The 15,261-nt window shown below is 47.4% G+C and overlaps 1 protein-coding gene across 2 annotated transcripts; it reads left to right on the forward strand.

Annotated features, from left to right (window-relative positions):
* The first annotated feature begins 94 nt into the window (after window positions 1–94).
* On the forward strand, window positions 95–15,107 carry RAB5C (RAB5C, member RAS oncogene family). 2 transcript variants are annotated; one of them, XM_030021293.2, is made up of 7 exons: window positions 127–187; window positions 8,899–9,141; window positions 9,891–10,135; window positions 11,204–11,355; window positions 11,674–11,796; window positions 12,581–12,674; window positions 13,096–15,107. In XM_030021293.2, exons 3-7 carry the CDS (start codon window positions 9,970–9,972, stop codon window positions 13,209–13,211), a joined length of 651 nt encoding a protein of 216 aa, XP_029877153.1. In that variant the 5' UTR covers window positions 127–187; window positions 8,899–9,141; window positions 9,891–9,969; the 3' UTR covers window positions 13,212–15,107. The 2 variants fall into 2 exon arrangements, with proteins under 2 accessions (XP_029877152.1, XP_029877153.1); XM_030021292.2 differs by lacking the exon at window positions 8,899–9,141 and having other exon boundaries at window positions 95–187.
* Window positions 15,108–15,261: the final 154 nt, after the last annotated feature.

Genomic DNA, 15,261 nt, shown 5'->3' on the forward strand with positions numbered 1-15,261 from the left:
GCGTCCCCTCGAGGGGGCGGAGCCCCCCGCGGGGCGGGGCGCCGATGATTGGCAGGCGCCTCTGCCTGTGGCCGGCGGGCTCGGAGCGGAAGGGGTGGGAGGATCCGGAAGCGGAACGGGTAAAGGCGGAAGTGAGGGCTAGGGCCTGCGAGACTCACCTGCGGCGGGGGGAGCGGCGCTCCGGGCGGTGAGTGGGGCCGGGGCCCCCCGCGGCGTGACGCGGCCCGCGGGAACTCCGGGCAGGCGGTGCCCGGCGCGGCTCGGAGCCGAGACCTACCCCGGGCGGTGCCTGGCCCGGGGGCCCGGCTCTCCCGGGAGCCCGGCAGGCCGGTCGGGGGAGGCAGCCCCGGGTGGGGCGAGGCCGCCGCGTCCCGGTCGCGCCGCAGGGTTTCGTGAGCCGGGGTCCGGAGCGAGCTGGCGGGGCGAGGAGGGGGGGGGGGGGCTCCGTCCTTCGCCGGGTCCTGGGCGAGCCGGTCCCGCTGGGTGTCCTGGCGAGGCGGGAGAGCGGCGATCCCGTGGAGAGCCGAGCCAGGAAGGGAAGCTGTGCTGATGGGAGCGACCGGCGCGTCAAAGGTGACGATCTCAAACTCGGGGAGAACGTCACGTCGGCCTCGTGGAGTCTCAGGTTTGGCACTCCTTCGGGCTGCGTTCCTTCACGAGTGGGAAAGGCTGGCTCGGCAGTGAGTGCCGGTGCCTGCTGTCGCTGTGCTGGGTCTGCCTGGTCGCTCTTTCCCAACTCCTTTCTCTCTTGTAGCGATGGCTGTTTGAAAGTTAAGTGGAATCTGCGGAAGGTGTGGCACCTGTAAGGACAGAAGTGGTATAATGTTTTGGTGTAGCTAGTCAGCTGCTGAGGTGGGTGTAGAAATGCCAGAAGTCTGAAAGCCCAGCCAGGTTCCCAAGCAGAGAATGCCTAAATGAAGGATGTGACTTTATCTGCTGAAAATAGGTTCTACTGGAATGGAGACTATTCTGGATTGCTGCCGGTGACAAACACAGGCCCTGTGCCCCTCAAGGGGCATTTGTGAAGCGAAATATGCGGTGCTGCAGGCTCTTGAATGAGGCACAAAGTCTGCAAGGAAGTTTTGTAGCTTGTTTGGAAGGAAACCCAGACGTGCTCGGGTGTGAGGCCGACCTTGGATCTTCAGCGCAGTGGGAGAGACCACTGTGCCTAAGCCGAGAGCACAGTCAGTGTGTGATCCTGCAAAGGCTAATAGTGCAGGTATAAGTGTGAGCAGCGGGTCTGTAGTGCTGAATCCTGTGAAATCTGCTTGAACCTTATTCCTGGTAATGCTCAAGGTGCTGCTAAAACTCCTGGGGCTGGGTCGGGGCCATGAGGAGCCACGGCAGTTGTAGTTGCTCTCTGCTAACGTAACTGTGACTCTCACTGTAAACTGGTCTGCCAGTGGGACCAAATACAGTGTTGACCTGATCTCAGCTGACCTTTAGCTTGTTGCTTTTGTACATGGCTGTTGGAGTTCTGACCTTGACTGTTTCTGAGCGTGTAAGGAAATCAGAGGGAAGAGAGTATGCCGAGGTACTATTTTAAGTCTTATGTGGAACAACTTGCATTTACTATTCATAGCTTTTTGTGTGGTGGGTCAACACATATTTGAGCTGCCCCGCTTACAGCATGACATCAATTCCGTGTTGCACTAAGTTAGGACTCCTGAGCCTACTCTGAAGGCAGGACTCTGAAGCTTGGTTGAGACCAAAAAAAGAAAGATACTTTTGATTCATAGTGGCTGGACATGCCATGCTGTCTGAGTGAACTTTCTTGGAATATCCAATTAGTGTTTGCTACTGCCTTGACTCCAGAAGTATCGTACATTTTTTTCAGCTTAACTGCATAATAAGGGGAAAGAGCTGTGACTGAAAAGGGTGAAGAATTCAGAACAGTGTGTGTAGGCAGCTACAAGACAGCGTTGGTCTTAAAGCACTCTTGGAGTGAGGAGAGCAGATAAAGCAAAAGTCTATATAGACCTGTACAGTTAAGGAAAGCAATGCTTGGATCCAGTAACTGGGTCTTGGTGCTGAAATCATCTCAGACTTCTCAACAGCATGCCCAAACAATCAACTACTTTCATAGCAAAAATCTACCTCTGGAGGCGATCTTTCCCTCTAAGATACTATAGGCTAATCTAGATTACACTTGTTTTAAGATAGTGCCAGGCACTGTAGGTCCCTCGAGGCTGTTTAAGTAGGTGTTGATACCCCTTCACGTGAGGGAGCAACACAGGCAAGATGAAGTGGGGCTCCTGAAGAAGGGTTTAAGCAACACAGGCAAGATGAAGTAGGGCTCCTGAAGAAGGGTTTAAGTTACTAGAGAGCAGTAAGGGGAAGGCTAGCTTGATGTATGGATATGAATATAGTAAAATAAAACATCTGTCTAGTTTTACTATGAACAGGGTTGGGTTTAGGTCTATTTGCTTTACTAATGAAACCAATAATGGATTGGACAGTGTCTGAAACAAAACTGTCTAGTAATGTATTCGTGTGTGCTTGGCCCAACTTAATTGTTGTGATGAGAAGTGACATTATCTCCATTACAGCAAAGCTCTTCTGCATCTGCGGAGGGATCAGCTCTAGAATTGCTCTAGGCCCTGATAGTGATCCTAACTTCCTAAACTGGTGCATGTTTAGCAGATAGGTGGTCATGGCATCTCCCTGAAAAGGGAGGGGGAAAGAATGCCAAGTCCTTTCAGACACAGGAAATGAAATGGGAACACTTCTAATGATGTGGGTGTAGCCCAAAGTATTTCAGTCAGCATACTTAAAAGAGGGTAGAATGTAGAAATGGCAGTGTCAGCTGTTTTCTTCCCTTGGGGTATGAAGTTTGAAGTCCTCTTATGCAAGTTCTGCGAAGTTGTCAGAGTAACACTATGAAAACACTCCGAATGCTAGCCAGAAACAATGAACCTTCCTGGAAGTGACAGTATTGGGGAAGAATAAAGCTTCATCTAAATCCTAAAAGGAACGCTTTCCTCCCCTGGAGCACAGGAATGAACTGCTGGAGTAGTTCTACATAAACAGATAAGAAAACCCTGGGTTTTGTGTTTGCTTTTGTTTGGTAGAGTTCCAAATAAGGAGCTGCTAGAGGCAAGAGATCTTTGTGCAGTCTGGAAAAGATATTATGAAGGTCACTGACTCTTCTGCAGTGAAGATAGCAATTTTCTGCTTTGCATTGTTAATGATCTTGCCTTATTGTTCACAGAACAGTAGGTGCTATTTAAGGCATGTGTTGCTGGACTTCTGGTCAAGATTAAGCTGTGTCTTGAGGGCATGCTGAGCAGTGGACAGTATCAAGAACAGGAGTTAAAAGAACCTAGCCTGCAGAATTAAAAACTTGATGCTTTTGTTCAATTTGTAGTTGGTCCAGTCTGTACTCATGAGTTTCTCCTTCAGCCTAGCTGTGCCTCATCTTCTGTGAAATAGGACTAAGTTCTTGCAGTATCAAAGATAACTAAAAGTAGGTAAGACCTCCAAGAGGGAGTTAATGTGGGGACAGGGAATATGGAGGCTTTGCTCCCTACAGCTAGTGAGAAGCTTATATGAAATGAAGGAGGATGCAAAACTCTTCCACAGAAGTCTTTTGCTGCAATTCATGCCTTGGTAACACTTCGTAGAAAGCTGCCACTTCTCATTCCACTCTTTTTAAAGCAATCTTTGCAAGTGTATTGTCTCCATAGCTTATGTAAGTAGAGCTTGACCAAAGCAGTGCTGAAAGCTTGCATTTGTGGGTCTTCCATCACTTGGGTCTTGTGTGAGTTCACTTGCTATCGTGTCAACACAACTGGGCCTTTGGGTGGCCCTGGTTAGAATGTGAGTTCTAGTGTTATCGCTGTTGTCTTCCTGATATACAATCCTGATATGCAGAAGCACTACACCTCACCCTGGCCTCACTGTCTGTTTCTCTGTTCAGCTGTGGTGATCTAATAGGACACTAACTGCAGTTTTAAAAGCAATTACTCATGCTATTCTGCAGAATTAAAACCCCCACTGGATTTGGCATACAACTTCCTTGTGCTGCCAGTGTGACCAACATGGTAATAACTCTTGTTGCTGATACTTAGTCAACTGTCTATGAGTATTAAAACACTGTAGCTCCAAGGTAGCACCAGTAAGTGTAACATCTTTTCACATCATGAGGTGTTTTTGAGAATTCCTGGTAAAGGATAACCACTTAAACCTAGGAAACCCTTCTGAGGGGGTGTGTATGGGGTTAAACAGGCTCTAAGGCAGCTCGAGGGGGCTTGAGAACTCCCTTTGACCAAACTGTTGCACTACTTGACTCAGTCATGCAGGCTGTGGTATTTGCCTCATCTTCCAGAGAAGTCAGATCAGCTTTGTAGGTTGCACAAGTGTTCCTGGCTTCATAGTTTCCTACCAGTCTTAGAGCTGACTTGCCTAGTTCAAGCAGATGACATCTAGGAAATGAGATTTAGTCTCAAACTGAGCAGTAGCTTTCTGTATGTAACAATGTGTTCTGGGTGAATCTGAACTTCGGACGATCTTGTCCAGGTACAGTGCTGTCTGTTCAGATGAGATCTTCAGTTTGGCCACTTGTGCTTGGCACTGAGCAGCAGCCTGTCGGTAGGGCCTCATGCATGAGGCCCTGAGAAGTAGCAGAAAGTTAGCCTTCCTTGGGATTTCTTCTCTTGGGTTTGTCTTGCTTTGAAGCTTTAAAAAGCTTTAGAGATGACTGAAGGAAGATGGCTCCATTTCATTGTGCTTGGCAACTGTCCTTCATAGGATCAGGCTTCAGCTTGCATTGTGAAGTGATGGAAAGGCCTCCTCTGCAGGCTTGGCCCTGGATTGCCCAGCTGGGGGTAGCTGCATGTTGTACTGTCCTGCTAGCTCAGCTGCACATAGCATCTGTGCTGGATTGAGTGGTAACTGCAGGGTAGTGGCCTTGAAATCTCTGATATAATTGTTTTTGAAAAGCTGCTTTGAAAAACAGCCGGCTGCTGGGGCTGCTTTGGAGGCCATGGCTCTGCAGATGTCAGGAAACAGATGCATGTGTTAAAAGCATGAAAAGGAGCTGGTGTTACAAATTCTACCGTGCTTGTTCAGGACTGTAGCTACCAACAAAAAGTAATTTGATTTTTGCCAATGTAAATCCTATTTACCTCTAAATTAAAATGAGTGTGCCCAAGTCTTTGTAGAGTCTCATGACCAAGTCTCCCAGAGAAGTTGACCTTAACTTATGATAGTGTAACAACCATAGTAGTACTTCTGGAACTGCTGCCTTGGCTGATTTAGGTCTGCAAATCTACATTTTAAAGCTGTAGTGTAGCTCCTGACAACTGCAATAACTAATTCCCCAATTTAGAGCTGTTGCTGAAGCTCCAGATAATAGCCTTAATGATCAAGAGACTAAGTATTCTTTGTGGGGGGAAGTGCATGTTGTCTGTAGAAAGATGAAGTATTAAAACTGATCAGACTTTATGGGGCTGAAGGACTGAGGTCTGTACTTCAAGTCTGTTTCCTTGTTCATCTTGCTGGTAAGAGCTGGATCTGTTACTCCTTCCTCTGCAGTGTGGACCCTACTGCAGTAAGGCTTTGAAATTTGTTCTTATTAATCATATTAATATGTTGGAAAATCAGGTTGACACTCCATCCTATGCTAATCTGGGCTAGTGGAGTCTGTGTGTTGTTCTGGCGGGTCCCACACTTGCTGCTAGTCCTGCTCATGGAAGTTGCTTGTGAATCTGGGTCCTAAAGCTGACTTAACAGTTCTGAGTGGGAGCAAGGTAGCACAAGCTTCCTGCTAGTGGTGGCTAGCTGCCCATTCAGTGTTAGGTGAAGCAAAACCACTCAGTAACTTCAGGGCTTTCTTTGCCAAGGAATTCATGTAACGCTGTCAGCTATTTAACAAGATAAATACTTCACTGGGGCTTTTGTCTTTAGTATTTTGATTCTAAGCCAACAAATCCCCAGTGAAATGGCTTCTTGCATAGCTGAGAGCAGAAGCAGTCTTCAGAGTCTGTAACTTCTGGCACCTTAAACTAGCAGCTTCCCTGTGGTAGGGAGTCTTGGGAAGCAATTGTCTCATGCAGGGGTTAACATGGGGATCCCATAGTAATGGCCCTGTGGAGATTGGGGTTCTTGTACTGGGCTGGTTGGTTTGAAACCAGCTCTTGTGTTATTCTTGAGCATCCTAACAGCTCTGGAGAGCTACCTTGGTCTTGGGTAGACTGGGAATGCAGCAGTGCTGGCATGCACTTTTTCATTTAGGGCACTCAAATTCTTGAATTCAGTATTCATGGAAGTGTACAAGCCCCTACAACAAATACTGGCAAACAGGTGTGAGGTGTTGAGAGGAGCATAAACTGCAGAAATGGTAGACCTAAGAGTCCTTGGTTGTTGGACAGCATCAGGTATTGAAACTTGTCTTTGATCTCAAAACAAAAGAGACTTTTCCAAGAGTTTGCAATAAAAAAATTGGTACTTTTTCCTGTAATGCAGAGCTCCTGCAAGTGCTTCAGTAAGCAGGAGACGGGTAGGGCAAGCAAACAAACCAGCACGTACCTTTTTATGGATCTTGTGACATCACAAGCTGCTGAGTTTTACTAGTTACAAGAAGCTAGTAGGAGAACGAATACTTTTGAATCTTAATTACATGAGTACCCTATCATACTCTTCCTTCTCATGGTCTTGACTTCTTGGATTAATATGGCAAGCTGCAACTTCAGCTGCTTTCATTTGTCTGCACAGTATTGCTGTGGTTATTTTGGTCTGACTGACCCATGGCTCAAGTGTCAGTGCCAGTGTTCTCACATGGAGCAGGGAGGGGTGTGTGCCCAATCCATTTTGGTGGAAGAGGGGATGAACAGCCTCCCTGAGCATCAGAAATGGCTTTGTACAGCAGGAAGCACTCCCTGTTTCTCAAACCAGTGTTCACTGATCGGTGTGGGCTGATCTAGTGCAGATCCAGGCTGTGTAGTTTAGCTGCCTGTTACTTCTGCATTCAGCAGAGTAGAGTTCTGTTTGACAGGAATGTAGAAATCCTCAAAGATGTTGGCATTAGCAAAAAGTGCCAAACTGATCCTCCTGCAGTGGAGAGTTCTTGGTGTCTAAAGCTTTGGTAGTTGTTCACTTCAATTATTTGGTCGTCTTATGAACATCAGCAGAAGTGCTAAGCTGGTCATCCTGATCTCATGTATGTTCTTAGCCTGAGACCCTTAGTGACATGGCTGTAAATAGGGTTATTTGAACTGCATAAATTCCACCCAAACATCCTGAAAATCTGGCAGCTTCAGGTGGATGTGAAGTCATGTAATCCTACAGCCAAACTTCAAACCATCTTTAGATGATGATCAAGTTCCCTATAATTAAAACTGGTCAAAGGCTTTAGCTGCTTGTCTACTTGCTCTGATTGCTACCAGCTCTCCATGATGAGTTGGACATACAGACATGCTTGCTTAATTCTGTTTGAGTTCACATAGCACAACCAGATGGCAAAATGAATCAAGATCTGTGAAATACTGGTTACGCTAAGACTTGAGGATGTCAACAGGCTCATTTCCTTGTTTTGCTCTGGGGATCACCCCTATCATATTTCAGGAGGTCATAACTCACTAGGGGCACGATTCACGTGGCATTTAATGTGCAGAATGTTAGTCTGAAACAGCAACAGAGCTTACATATTGCTGATAGACTGCCCTGGTAAATGAATACAAGGTTAAACAAGCAAAAGCTGTTCCCTTGCAAACTCTGGTTAGAGGAGAAACTCTAAAAGGTGGAAAGTTTCAGGCTGGTAGAGATGTAGAGCTGCTGATGTGCCTTGCAAACCTGGTGATAACCAAGCTGCTCCTGGCCAGAGCTGCAAAATGCTGCTTCCTCACTGTCCAGCAAAACAAGTTGCTAATTTGCTTCCTATCAAGCTTTCTCATCCTGTCAAAACAGTGTTTGTCTTTTCTCGGAAGCAGAGGTGGGGGTCCTTACAGTGTTACTAGTCTTTGCAAGGACCCAGCTCTGAATTGCAATTTCTTCACTGACAACCCAAGACTGGACAGGCCACTCAAAGCAATGGCTTCTTCACAGCTCAGGCTACTGAAACATCTCACTGCACTGGGAAGTTACTCCTCATGGTGTCTTTCCTACCTGCTAGCTTCAGTGAACGGTACTGGCTTAACAGTAGGCTTCTTGCCTCCTGGTCAAAACAATTTGAGGTTGAATGTCTCTAGGTCAGAGTATGTTCAAGTGCTTTTGTGTTTTGAAAGCTGAAGAAGTTCTCCAGCTGATGACACTAATGGGCTATCCCTCTGGATGAGCTCTTGGTCTGAAATGGCTGTAGGTTTCCTGTCAAACTACAGAATTGAGTTTAAACTTGAGTAGTGTCACAGCAGTCACAACTGGACAGGGTTTGCTCTGGAAAGCAGGTATTTAAACTCTTCTTTAGTTAGCCTCTGTACTGAGGCAGGCCTGAGCCTTCTTCACAGGACACACTGCTCCAATTCAGACCCATTTCAACTGGCTTTAACCTTATTCTTGGGGATCTGCTATTTGCTGGGTAAATGTTGGATGTACTCAGAGCACACCCAGAGTTTCTTTGGGGCTACACTCAGAACAAGGAGAAATTGGCTTTTGGGGGATTTTTTTTTTTGCAGTTGTCTCTGTCAACAAGAAGCTTGGGTTATGAGAGTTGAAGGGAAAGAGGCAATACTGAGCAGATGCAATCAGTTGTAACATTTATTATTGACAGGAAGTGGGAGTTGTGATGAGTACAGGAAATATGCCTAAATCTGTGTAACTCTGTGCTTTGAAAGTACTCCTGTTCTCTGCTGTATGCAGTTGAGCTAAATGGTTAGGAAGGCACTGAGACTTCACTTGTGGTTAACTATGGATGTAAACCAGCTTGTCATGCTGTTTGTGCAATGGTTTTGTGTTTCTGCACAGCTCTAGAGGTTTGGTGCTGGGGAGATGTGATGGCAGCTCTGATCGTGGGTGATGCTACCTGTTTGTGCCGTTCAGCGTAACTGGATTTGAACAGACTTCTCAGGAAGAATGTGGCCAGTAGCCTGATGACCTGGAATGATGTGGGATAAGGGCATTGAGGCAGCTGGGACAGGGTGTGGGAAGTGGCAAGCATTAGGTGTTGCCTCTGCATTTGGATCAAGCTGTTTAGACTCTTGTTTGGTGGTAAGTATCCATTTGCAGCAGGGATGGGGAGTAGTAGCTTTCAGTCTCTGAATATGCAGCCTGTACCCAGTGAGTGGCTGCTACCAAATGACTTTGCTCCCTGTGGCAGGCTGCTTGCCTAGCAATTCAAGGGCCTTCCTCAGGACTGCTCTAAGATACAGTATTTAATGGCTTGGTGTGAGTGCCTCTAAACTAAGACCGAATATAGAAACTGCCTTTGAATGCCTTGTGATCTGAAGGACTGACATACAGAACTGTTTCCTGTAATGGCTTATGTGTGGCACTCAAACATCTCTGTACTGCATTGATAGTCTGAAGTTGCTGCCTTGTGAACTCAGGAGTGGAGGAAGGAGCTAAAGGTCAACCTCAGTTACCTCCATGAACTGAGTAATTGTTTTAACAGATGAAGCTCTAATAACACCAATTGGTGTGCTGGCTGTTCTTTACTTGCCTCACCCTAGCAAGGTGAGTGTAACATCCCCACATAGTGGAAGTGCTGGAGGGGAGGGAAGCTTGTTTTACCAATATCCCTTCTCCAAGGAGGCTCAGAAGACTTAAGATTCTGCTGAAGGAGCTGCTGACGGACAGAAAGTGCCCAATAGTACTGTGGTGCATGCATTTGATAACTTTCCACTGTGGGAAGGAGTTACCACCTGCCTGTGCTGATGGTGGCTGCAGATCAAACCCACCCTCTACAACTGGTACAGCTGGTCCATGAGTGTGTCACTAACTCTGACCTCCTCTTCCAGTTGCAGCCTGCCTCCAGGTGGATCCCAGTGCAGAACCTGCAGCATCCTTAACTCTTGGCACTCCTGCACTTAGGCCACAATGGCAGGTCGAGGTGGAGCTGCTCGACCGAATGGACCAGCTGCTGGAAACAAAATCTGCCAGTTTAAACTTGTTCTCCTGGGAGAGTCAGCAGTGGGGAAGTCCAGCCTCGTTCTGCGCTTTGTGAAGGGGCAGTTCCATGAGTACCAGGAGAGCACAATTGGAGGTGAGTGCCAACTCCAAATTCCTATGGCTAGAAGATGCTGGCCTCACTAATGTAGTTGAGGGATAACAGAAATAATAATGGCTATTTCAATCTGGTCTGGGGTTTTTGCTACACAGTCAAGCAGCTAATGCTTTAACTCTTTGTGTACAATTTGTTAGTGTAAGATCAGTGCAGCAGAGAATAATGCTATGGCAACTGTGTGGTCCGCCTCTAAGGCGTCTTCACTTCCAGTGCTTGAATTCTTGCTTCTAATTAGAACTGAGGCCTTCAGCTTGGTTTATAGCCCTTAATTATCTTTTCAGACCATGACCTGGGATTTTGGGGCTGTTTCTAGGCTGATTACTGTTAACTACTTCCAGAGCTCTTTCAGGTCTGGTAGTTCTTTACCTTGAAATCATTAGCATGGTGTCACCAATCAAAGGTCAGTCGGCACCCATGTCTCTGGGCAGTATTATTAGGAGGTGTGTACTGAGAAAAGGCTTGATTTGTCCCTATAGTAACCCATGCAGGGAGTAAGTATAGCTTATGGGCAAGCAGGGCTTAATGCTTTGCTGCAGAGGGCCATGTGGGCACTCTGTTGTTCTGCTCCAACCTGTATCCAAGGCTGGTTGCCTTTATCCTAGTTGTAATGCATGGTATTATGCTCACTGGAACAAGAAAATAACCAGTTACTAAATTGGGGAGTGCAGTGTAACTGGGCTGACTTCAGTGCTTTGGCACTGTGGTGCTCTCTAAAGCTAATCCTGATGATGTTGCAGCTGTAGTGTATGATCTGTGAGAGGAGGTGGCTGGGGAAGGGACTGGCAGTGCTGCTGTTCTAGTGGCTGTCTGCTGCCTGGGCTCTCAGGGCCACCTTCCTGTTGGCTGCTTGGTAGCTCTTGGGTTTCTGTGTGTAAAGAGCTTGATGATACAGCAGAGCTGCAACTTCTACAGCAAGTGGCACCACACTGGCCTCTGTCTGGGGCTTCTGCTCACTCCCATGCAAAAGCAGAACTGCTCCAAGCTCCTGGCTCTTGCTGCAGGGACTCTCCAGCTGGAGGTAATGCAAATATGCACCTTCTCTTTCAGCTGCCTTCCTAACACAGACAGTCTGTCTGGATGACACAACGGTGAAGTTTGAAATATGGGATACAGCAGGGCAAGAGCGGTATCACAGCCTGGCGCCAATGTATTACCGAGGTGCCCAGGCAGCCATTGTTGTCTACGACATCACTAACACAGTGAGTACTGTGTAGGGCTGTGAGTGTTTGCTGGGGAGGAGGCGTCTGTGCTTGCAGCTGATGCTTCTCAGTTCCCTGGGAGAGTGTCTGGGTTCAGAGTCCCTGCAGATGCCTGCCTGCAGGTACTGAGTTTCTTGAAAACTGCTAATGGCCTCTTCCTCAGTTCTGACCAAGGCTGTCTAAGCTGATAAAGGATCCTGCTACAAAGTGCTGTAGAGGCAGAACACTTCTTACAGGAAAGACTTGTTCTAATCATATCTTCACTGTGGATTAGTAAGAGGCTGCCCTTCCTGACTGCTGCCTCCTGTTTGCTTCCAGGACACATTTGTACGAGCCAAGAACTGGGTGAAAGAGTTGCAGAGGCAGGCTAGCCCCAATATTGTAATTGCACTAGCAGGAAACAAGGCAGACCTTGCTACCAAGAGAGCTGTGGACTTCCAGGTGAGTGGGAATCCAGATCAGTAGTTACCTGAGCAAGTCAGGAAAGCAGTTTTTTGCTTAAGTGGGGGATATGGTGGCTATGTGCAAAATGCTTTGAGGGAGAGTGGAAGCCAAGATTTATGCTGCTGAGGACCCCAGGATGCCACTTAAAGTGAATTGTAGCCTGCCTTTCCCATGCACTCCTTTCACAGCACTTGTAGCTCTTGTTGGTAACAGTTATGATGAATGTGGAGAATAAGGCCCACAGAGCACAAGCTTCTGTCTTCAGTCTCTTCTGGTCATACACTGTCTTCAGCAGTGTATGAAACAGCATCTTTTAGATACAAGACACGTGAAGAATGATTCCCAGCTTGTTCTCTACTCTTCACAGCTCTTACCTTGTCTAAGGCAGACTTTCAAGGAGAAGCTTTTATCTCAGACCTCTGCACAGGATTGCTTGTGGTGCATTTACAGTGTGTATTACTCTCCCAGCTAACCAAAGTACATGGTGTTGTGCTGCTCAGGACATGCTGTGTCTACATTTGGCTCAAGTGGCTCACAAACAGTCTGTGCTGCTGTACCCCAGCTTGGCTGCTGGGACACTAGCCGTGCAGTATTGTCAGTGGTGCATGTCTCCCAGCTGTCCTGGCCAGGCAGGGTCAGGGGACTGGGGTAGGAATGTCTGGCCTGGGGTGGGACAGAGTGTTTCTTCAGTGTTTAGTTTGCCAACAAGTGAAGTGTGTGAAGCCTGCTTGGGCCTCCTCTTGGCAGGATGCCTTTACCACTCTAATGTGATTGTTTGTAGGATGCACAAACATATGCAGATGACAACAGCTTGCTGTTCATGGAGACGTCAGCAAAGACAGCGATGAATGTGAATGAAATCTTCATGGCAATAGGTAACAGCTTGTGTACAGAGGGATGGCTGGAGTAGCTCTGAGTACCAGCAGTGCAGCCCACTGGAAACCATGGGAGCTCCCATGTCAGCCAGGGCCTGGAGGCTCTTACTGGAGTAGATGACCAGTTTGCTATACTTTTGTGAACAGTCACTCCCTGAGTGTTTGGAGCCTTTGCCTTGCAAGGCCTGTTCCCTCTCTCCCTTTATCTGGGGTGGTGAGTAAGGATGGAGCAGGGTTGATGACAGCCAGAACTAGGAGTGGGTTTGTTTGCTGTACTTGTGCTGCTAGCAGTGCCTGATCCCAAACTCCTTAAGAGGTGTGAGGGCTTGGGCCAGAGCAGGACTGAGCCCAGCCTGTGGTCTGCAGTGGGGAGGAGGTTGGCCTCTGTAGAGGAGCCTACTAACATCTTGTTTCTTTCTAGCCAAGAAACTGCCAAAAAATGAACCGCAGAATGCTCCTGGTGGCCCAGGTAGGAATCGGGTGGTTGACCTTCAGGAGAGCAGTCAGCCTAGCAGGAGCCAGTGCTGCAGCAATTGAGCAGCCGTTCCCGCCTGACGGAGCCCTTGAATGACGTGACTGGAATCCACGCTAACAATCGCACTTACCGTAGAGCGGCTGCTGCTGGTGGCTGCTGTGATTTCTCCATCCCTTTCTGATCATAGGCTGGAGGGAGTTCTTCCACCTGCACCTTTCTGTACAAATACTAATTCAATTCTAAGTCTTAAGTCACTTTTTTAATATATGAACTTCTGCTCTTCCCTCTTCCTGGTGGTGGTGGTGGATGCATGACCTGGTGTCTGCCCAGCCAGCTCACCCCTTCCCGCGGGTGAGGGCCAGCAGCACCCAGGTCCCACAGTACTGTAGTTCACTATTGGAAACAAAGGGATATTGAGACTAGACAACCTTGTTTAAAATTACCCGTATGTAAAAGCTAAGGCTAATACCAGTACGATATGCCTAGAACAACCACTAAACTGTAGCATTATAGTGACAAACTCTGGCTTTTGAGCCGCTTGTTGACCAAATCAATGATGAGTATTCTGGGTTGGGGCAGAGGGAAGCAAAACTGGTTTCTTCTGTATTTTGTATTGTATGTTTCTTCATGTAACCAATCAGTATCTTGTCAATATAGTACATACAACTAGCTGCCTGTTGTCTTTATTTGTGTTGGACTCTAGCATGCCAACTCTTTTTTTTTTTTTCTATCTCCAGTTCTGTCGTAATGCACTAATCCTGTTGCAACTTTTGCAAAGATCTTGTATAGAAAATTGTCCTTTTTTTGATGGTTGTGATGCCACTAATGTTGTTAACCCTACTCTAGTGTGAATACACATGATTTACTGATGTACAGAGGTGGGGTGGGGAAAACCTTGGATAACTTGTCAGTGAAAACAATATGTATTGCAAAAGCCTGTAATTCCACAAAGTATGAAGGGAGGTATTAAAATGGCTTCCGTTGCCAGACTCTAACTGATGTTGGCTGCTGCCTAGTGCCTAATGCAATGTCTTATGCATACTGGTATTTAAGAGGAACTGTCAACTTAGTCTTCATCACAAACTTCAGTTTTGTGTGATTAAAAAAAAATTTTTATAAACCTATCATAATCAACAATGTTCATGTTTCTTAATCAGCTTGAACCAGACTGGGAGTGGACCAGAACATAACAGTTGTGCTGGAGGCTGAGATGTGCTAGGCTGCAGTGGTGTGTATAACACCTGGCTCTTCTGTAGGGAAACGTGGCCTTTGCTGGGCAGGGAGAAACATGGGCTGCTTGCACTTGGACCTCAGCCTGAGTCTGGGTTGTGGTGGCTGCTCCTGCAGCAGCCAGCTCCCTTGAGAGACAGGAACTCCTTACCATGATGCTGCAGGTGGTTCAGTAAGCTTGTGGTGTGCTGTGCAGCGCCGTGCAAGGAAGCTTGAGGCAAAAAGTGGGAATTATTCATTGCCTAATACTTCTAGGGAAACTGTCTACAGTGCAAGTTGGGAAGAGGTGAGGGGAGCAGTATGCAGAGGAGCTCAGCTTGTCAACTGGAGGGGCTTGGGAATACTGTGCTCAAGTATTAATGAAGAAAATGGCTCTGTCCCTGGAGGATAATGGCCTTGAAAGATGGTACTTTCCTGTCACTGCTGCATGGACTTTGATATCCTTACGCCCATGGGTGAGACCTGGAGTCAATATGGAAAATGGAGCATCCCCTTGTAGCTCTACTGCTTGGCCAGCACTGTATGTGCTTGGGAGAGCTTGAAGATTGTGATGTGCTGGTGCTTGAACCTGCTGCCTCTCAGCTGCCTGGCTGCTGTGGAAGCTCTGCAAGAGGCACAGCTACAGTCAACTGTGTGACCATCCCTCAGCTGGGCTTGCCCTTGGCTTGCAGTGTTGGGGCTCTGAAAGCTCTGCTGGGTAGCTGCAAATAAAGTTGTCTGTGTGAACAGCCTTGGCTCATGTGGGCTTCATCCTCTGTCCAAGGTCTTGGTGCCTTTTGCTTGTGCTGGATTTCCTTAAAAATTCTGGGAGCAGGAAGGGTCTGGAGCGACTCAGTGACTGAGTTCCCAATGCCTGGCTGGAGCACAGGCTGCCTGTGGTAT

This window comes from Aquila chrysaetos, chromosome 8 (genome assembly GCF_900496995.4).
Source record: "Aquila chrysaetos chrysaetos chromosome 8, bAquChr1.4, whole genome shotgun sequence".
Lineage (NCBI taxonomy): Eukaryota > Metazoa > Chordata > Aves > Accipitriformes > Accipitridae > Aquila > Aquila chrysaetos.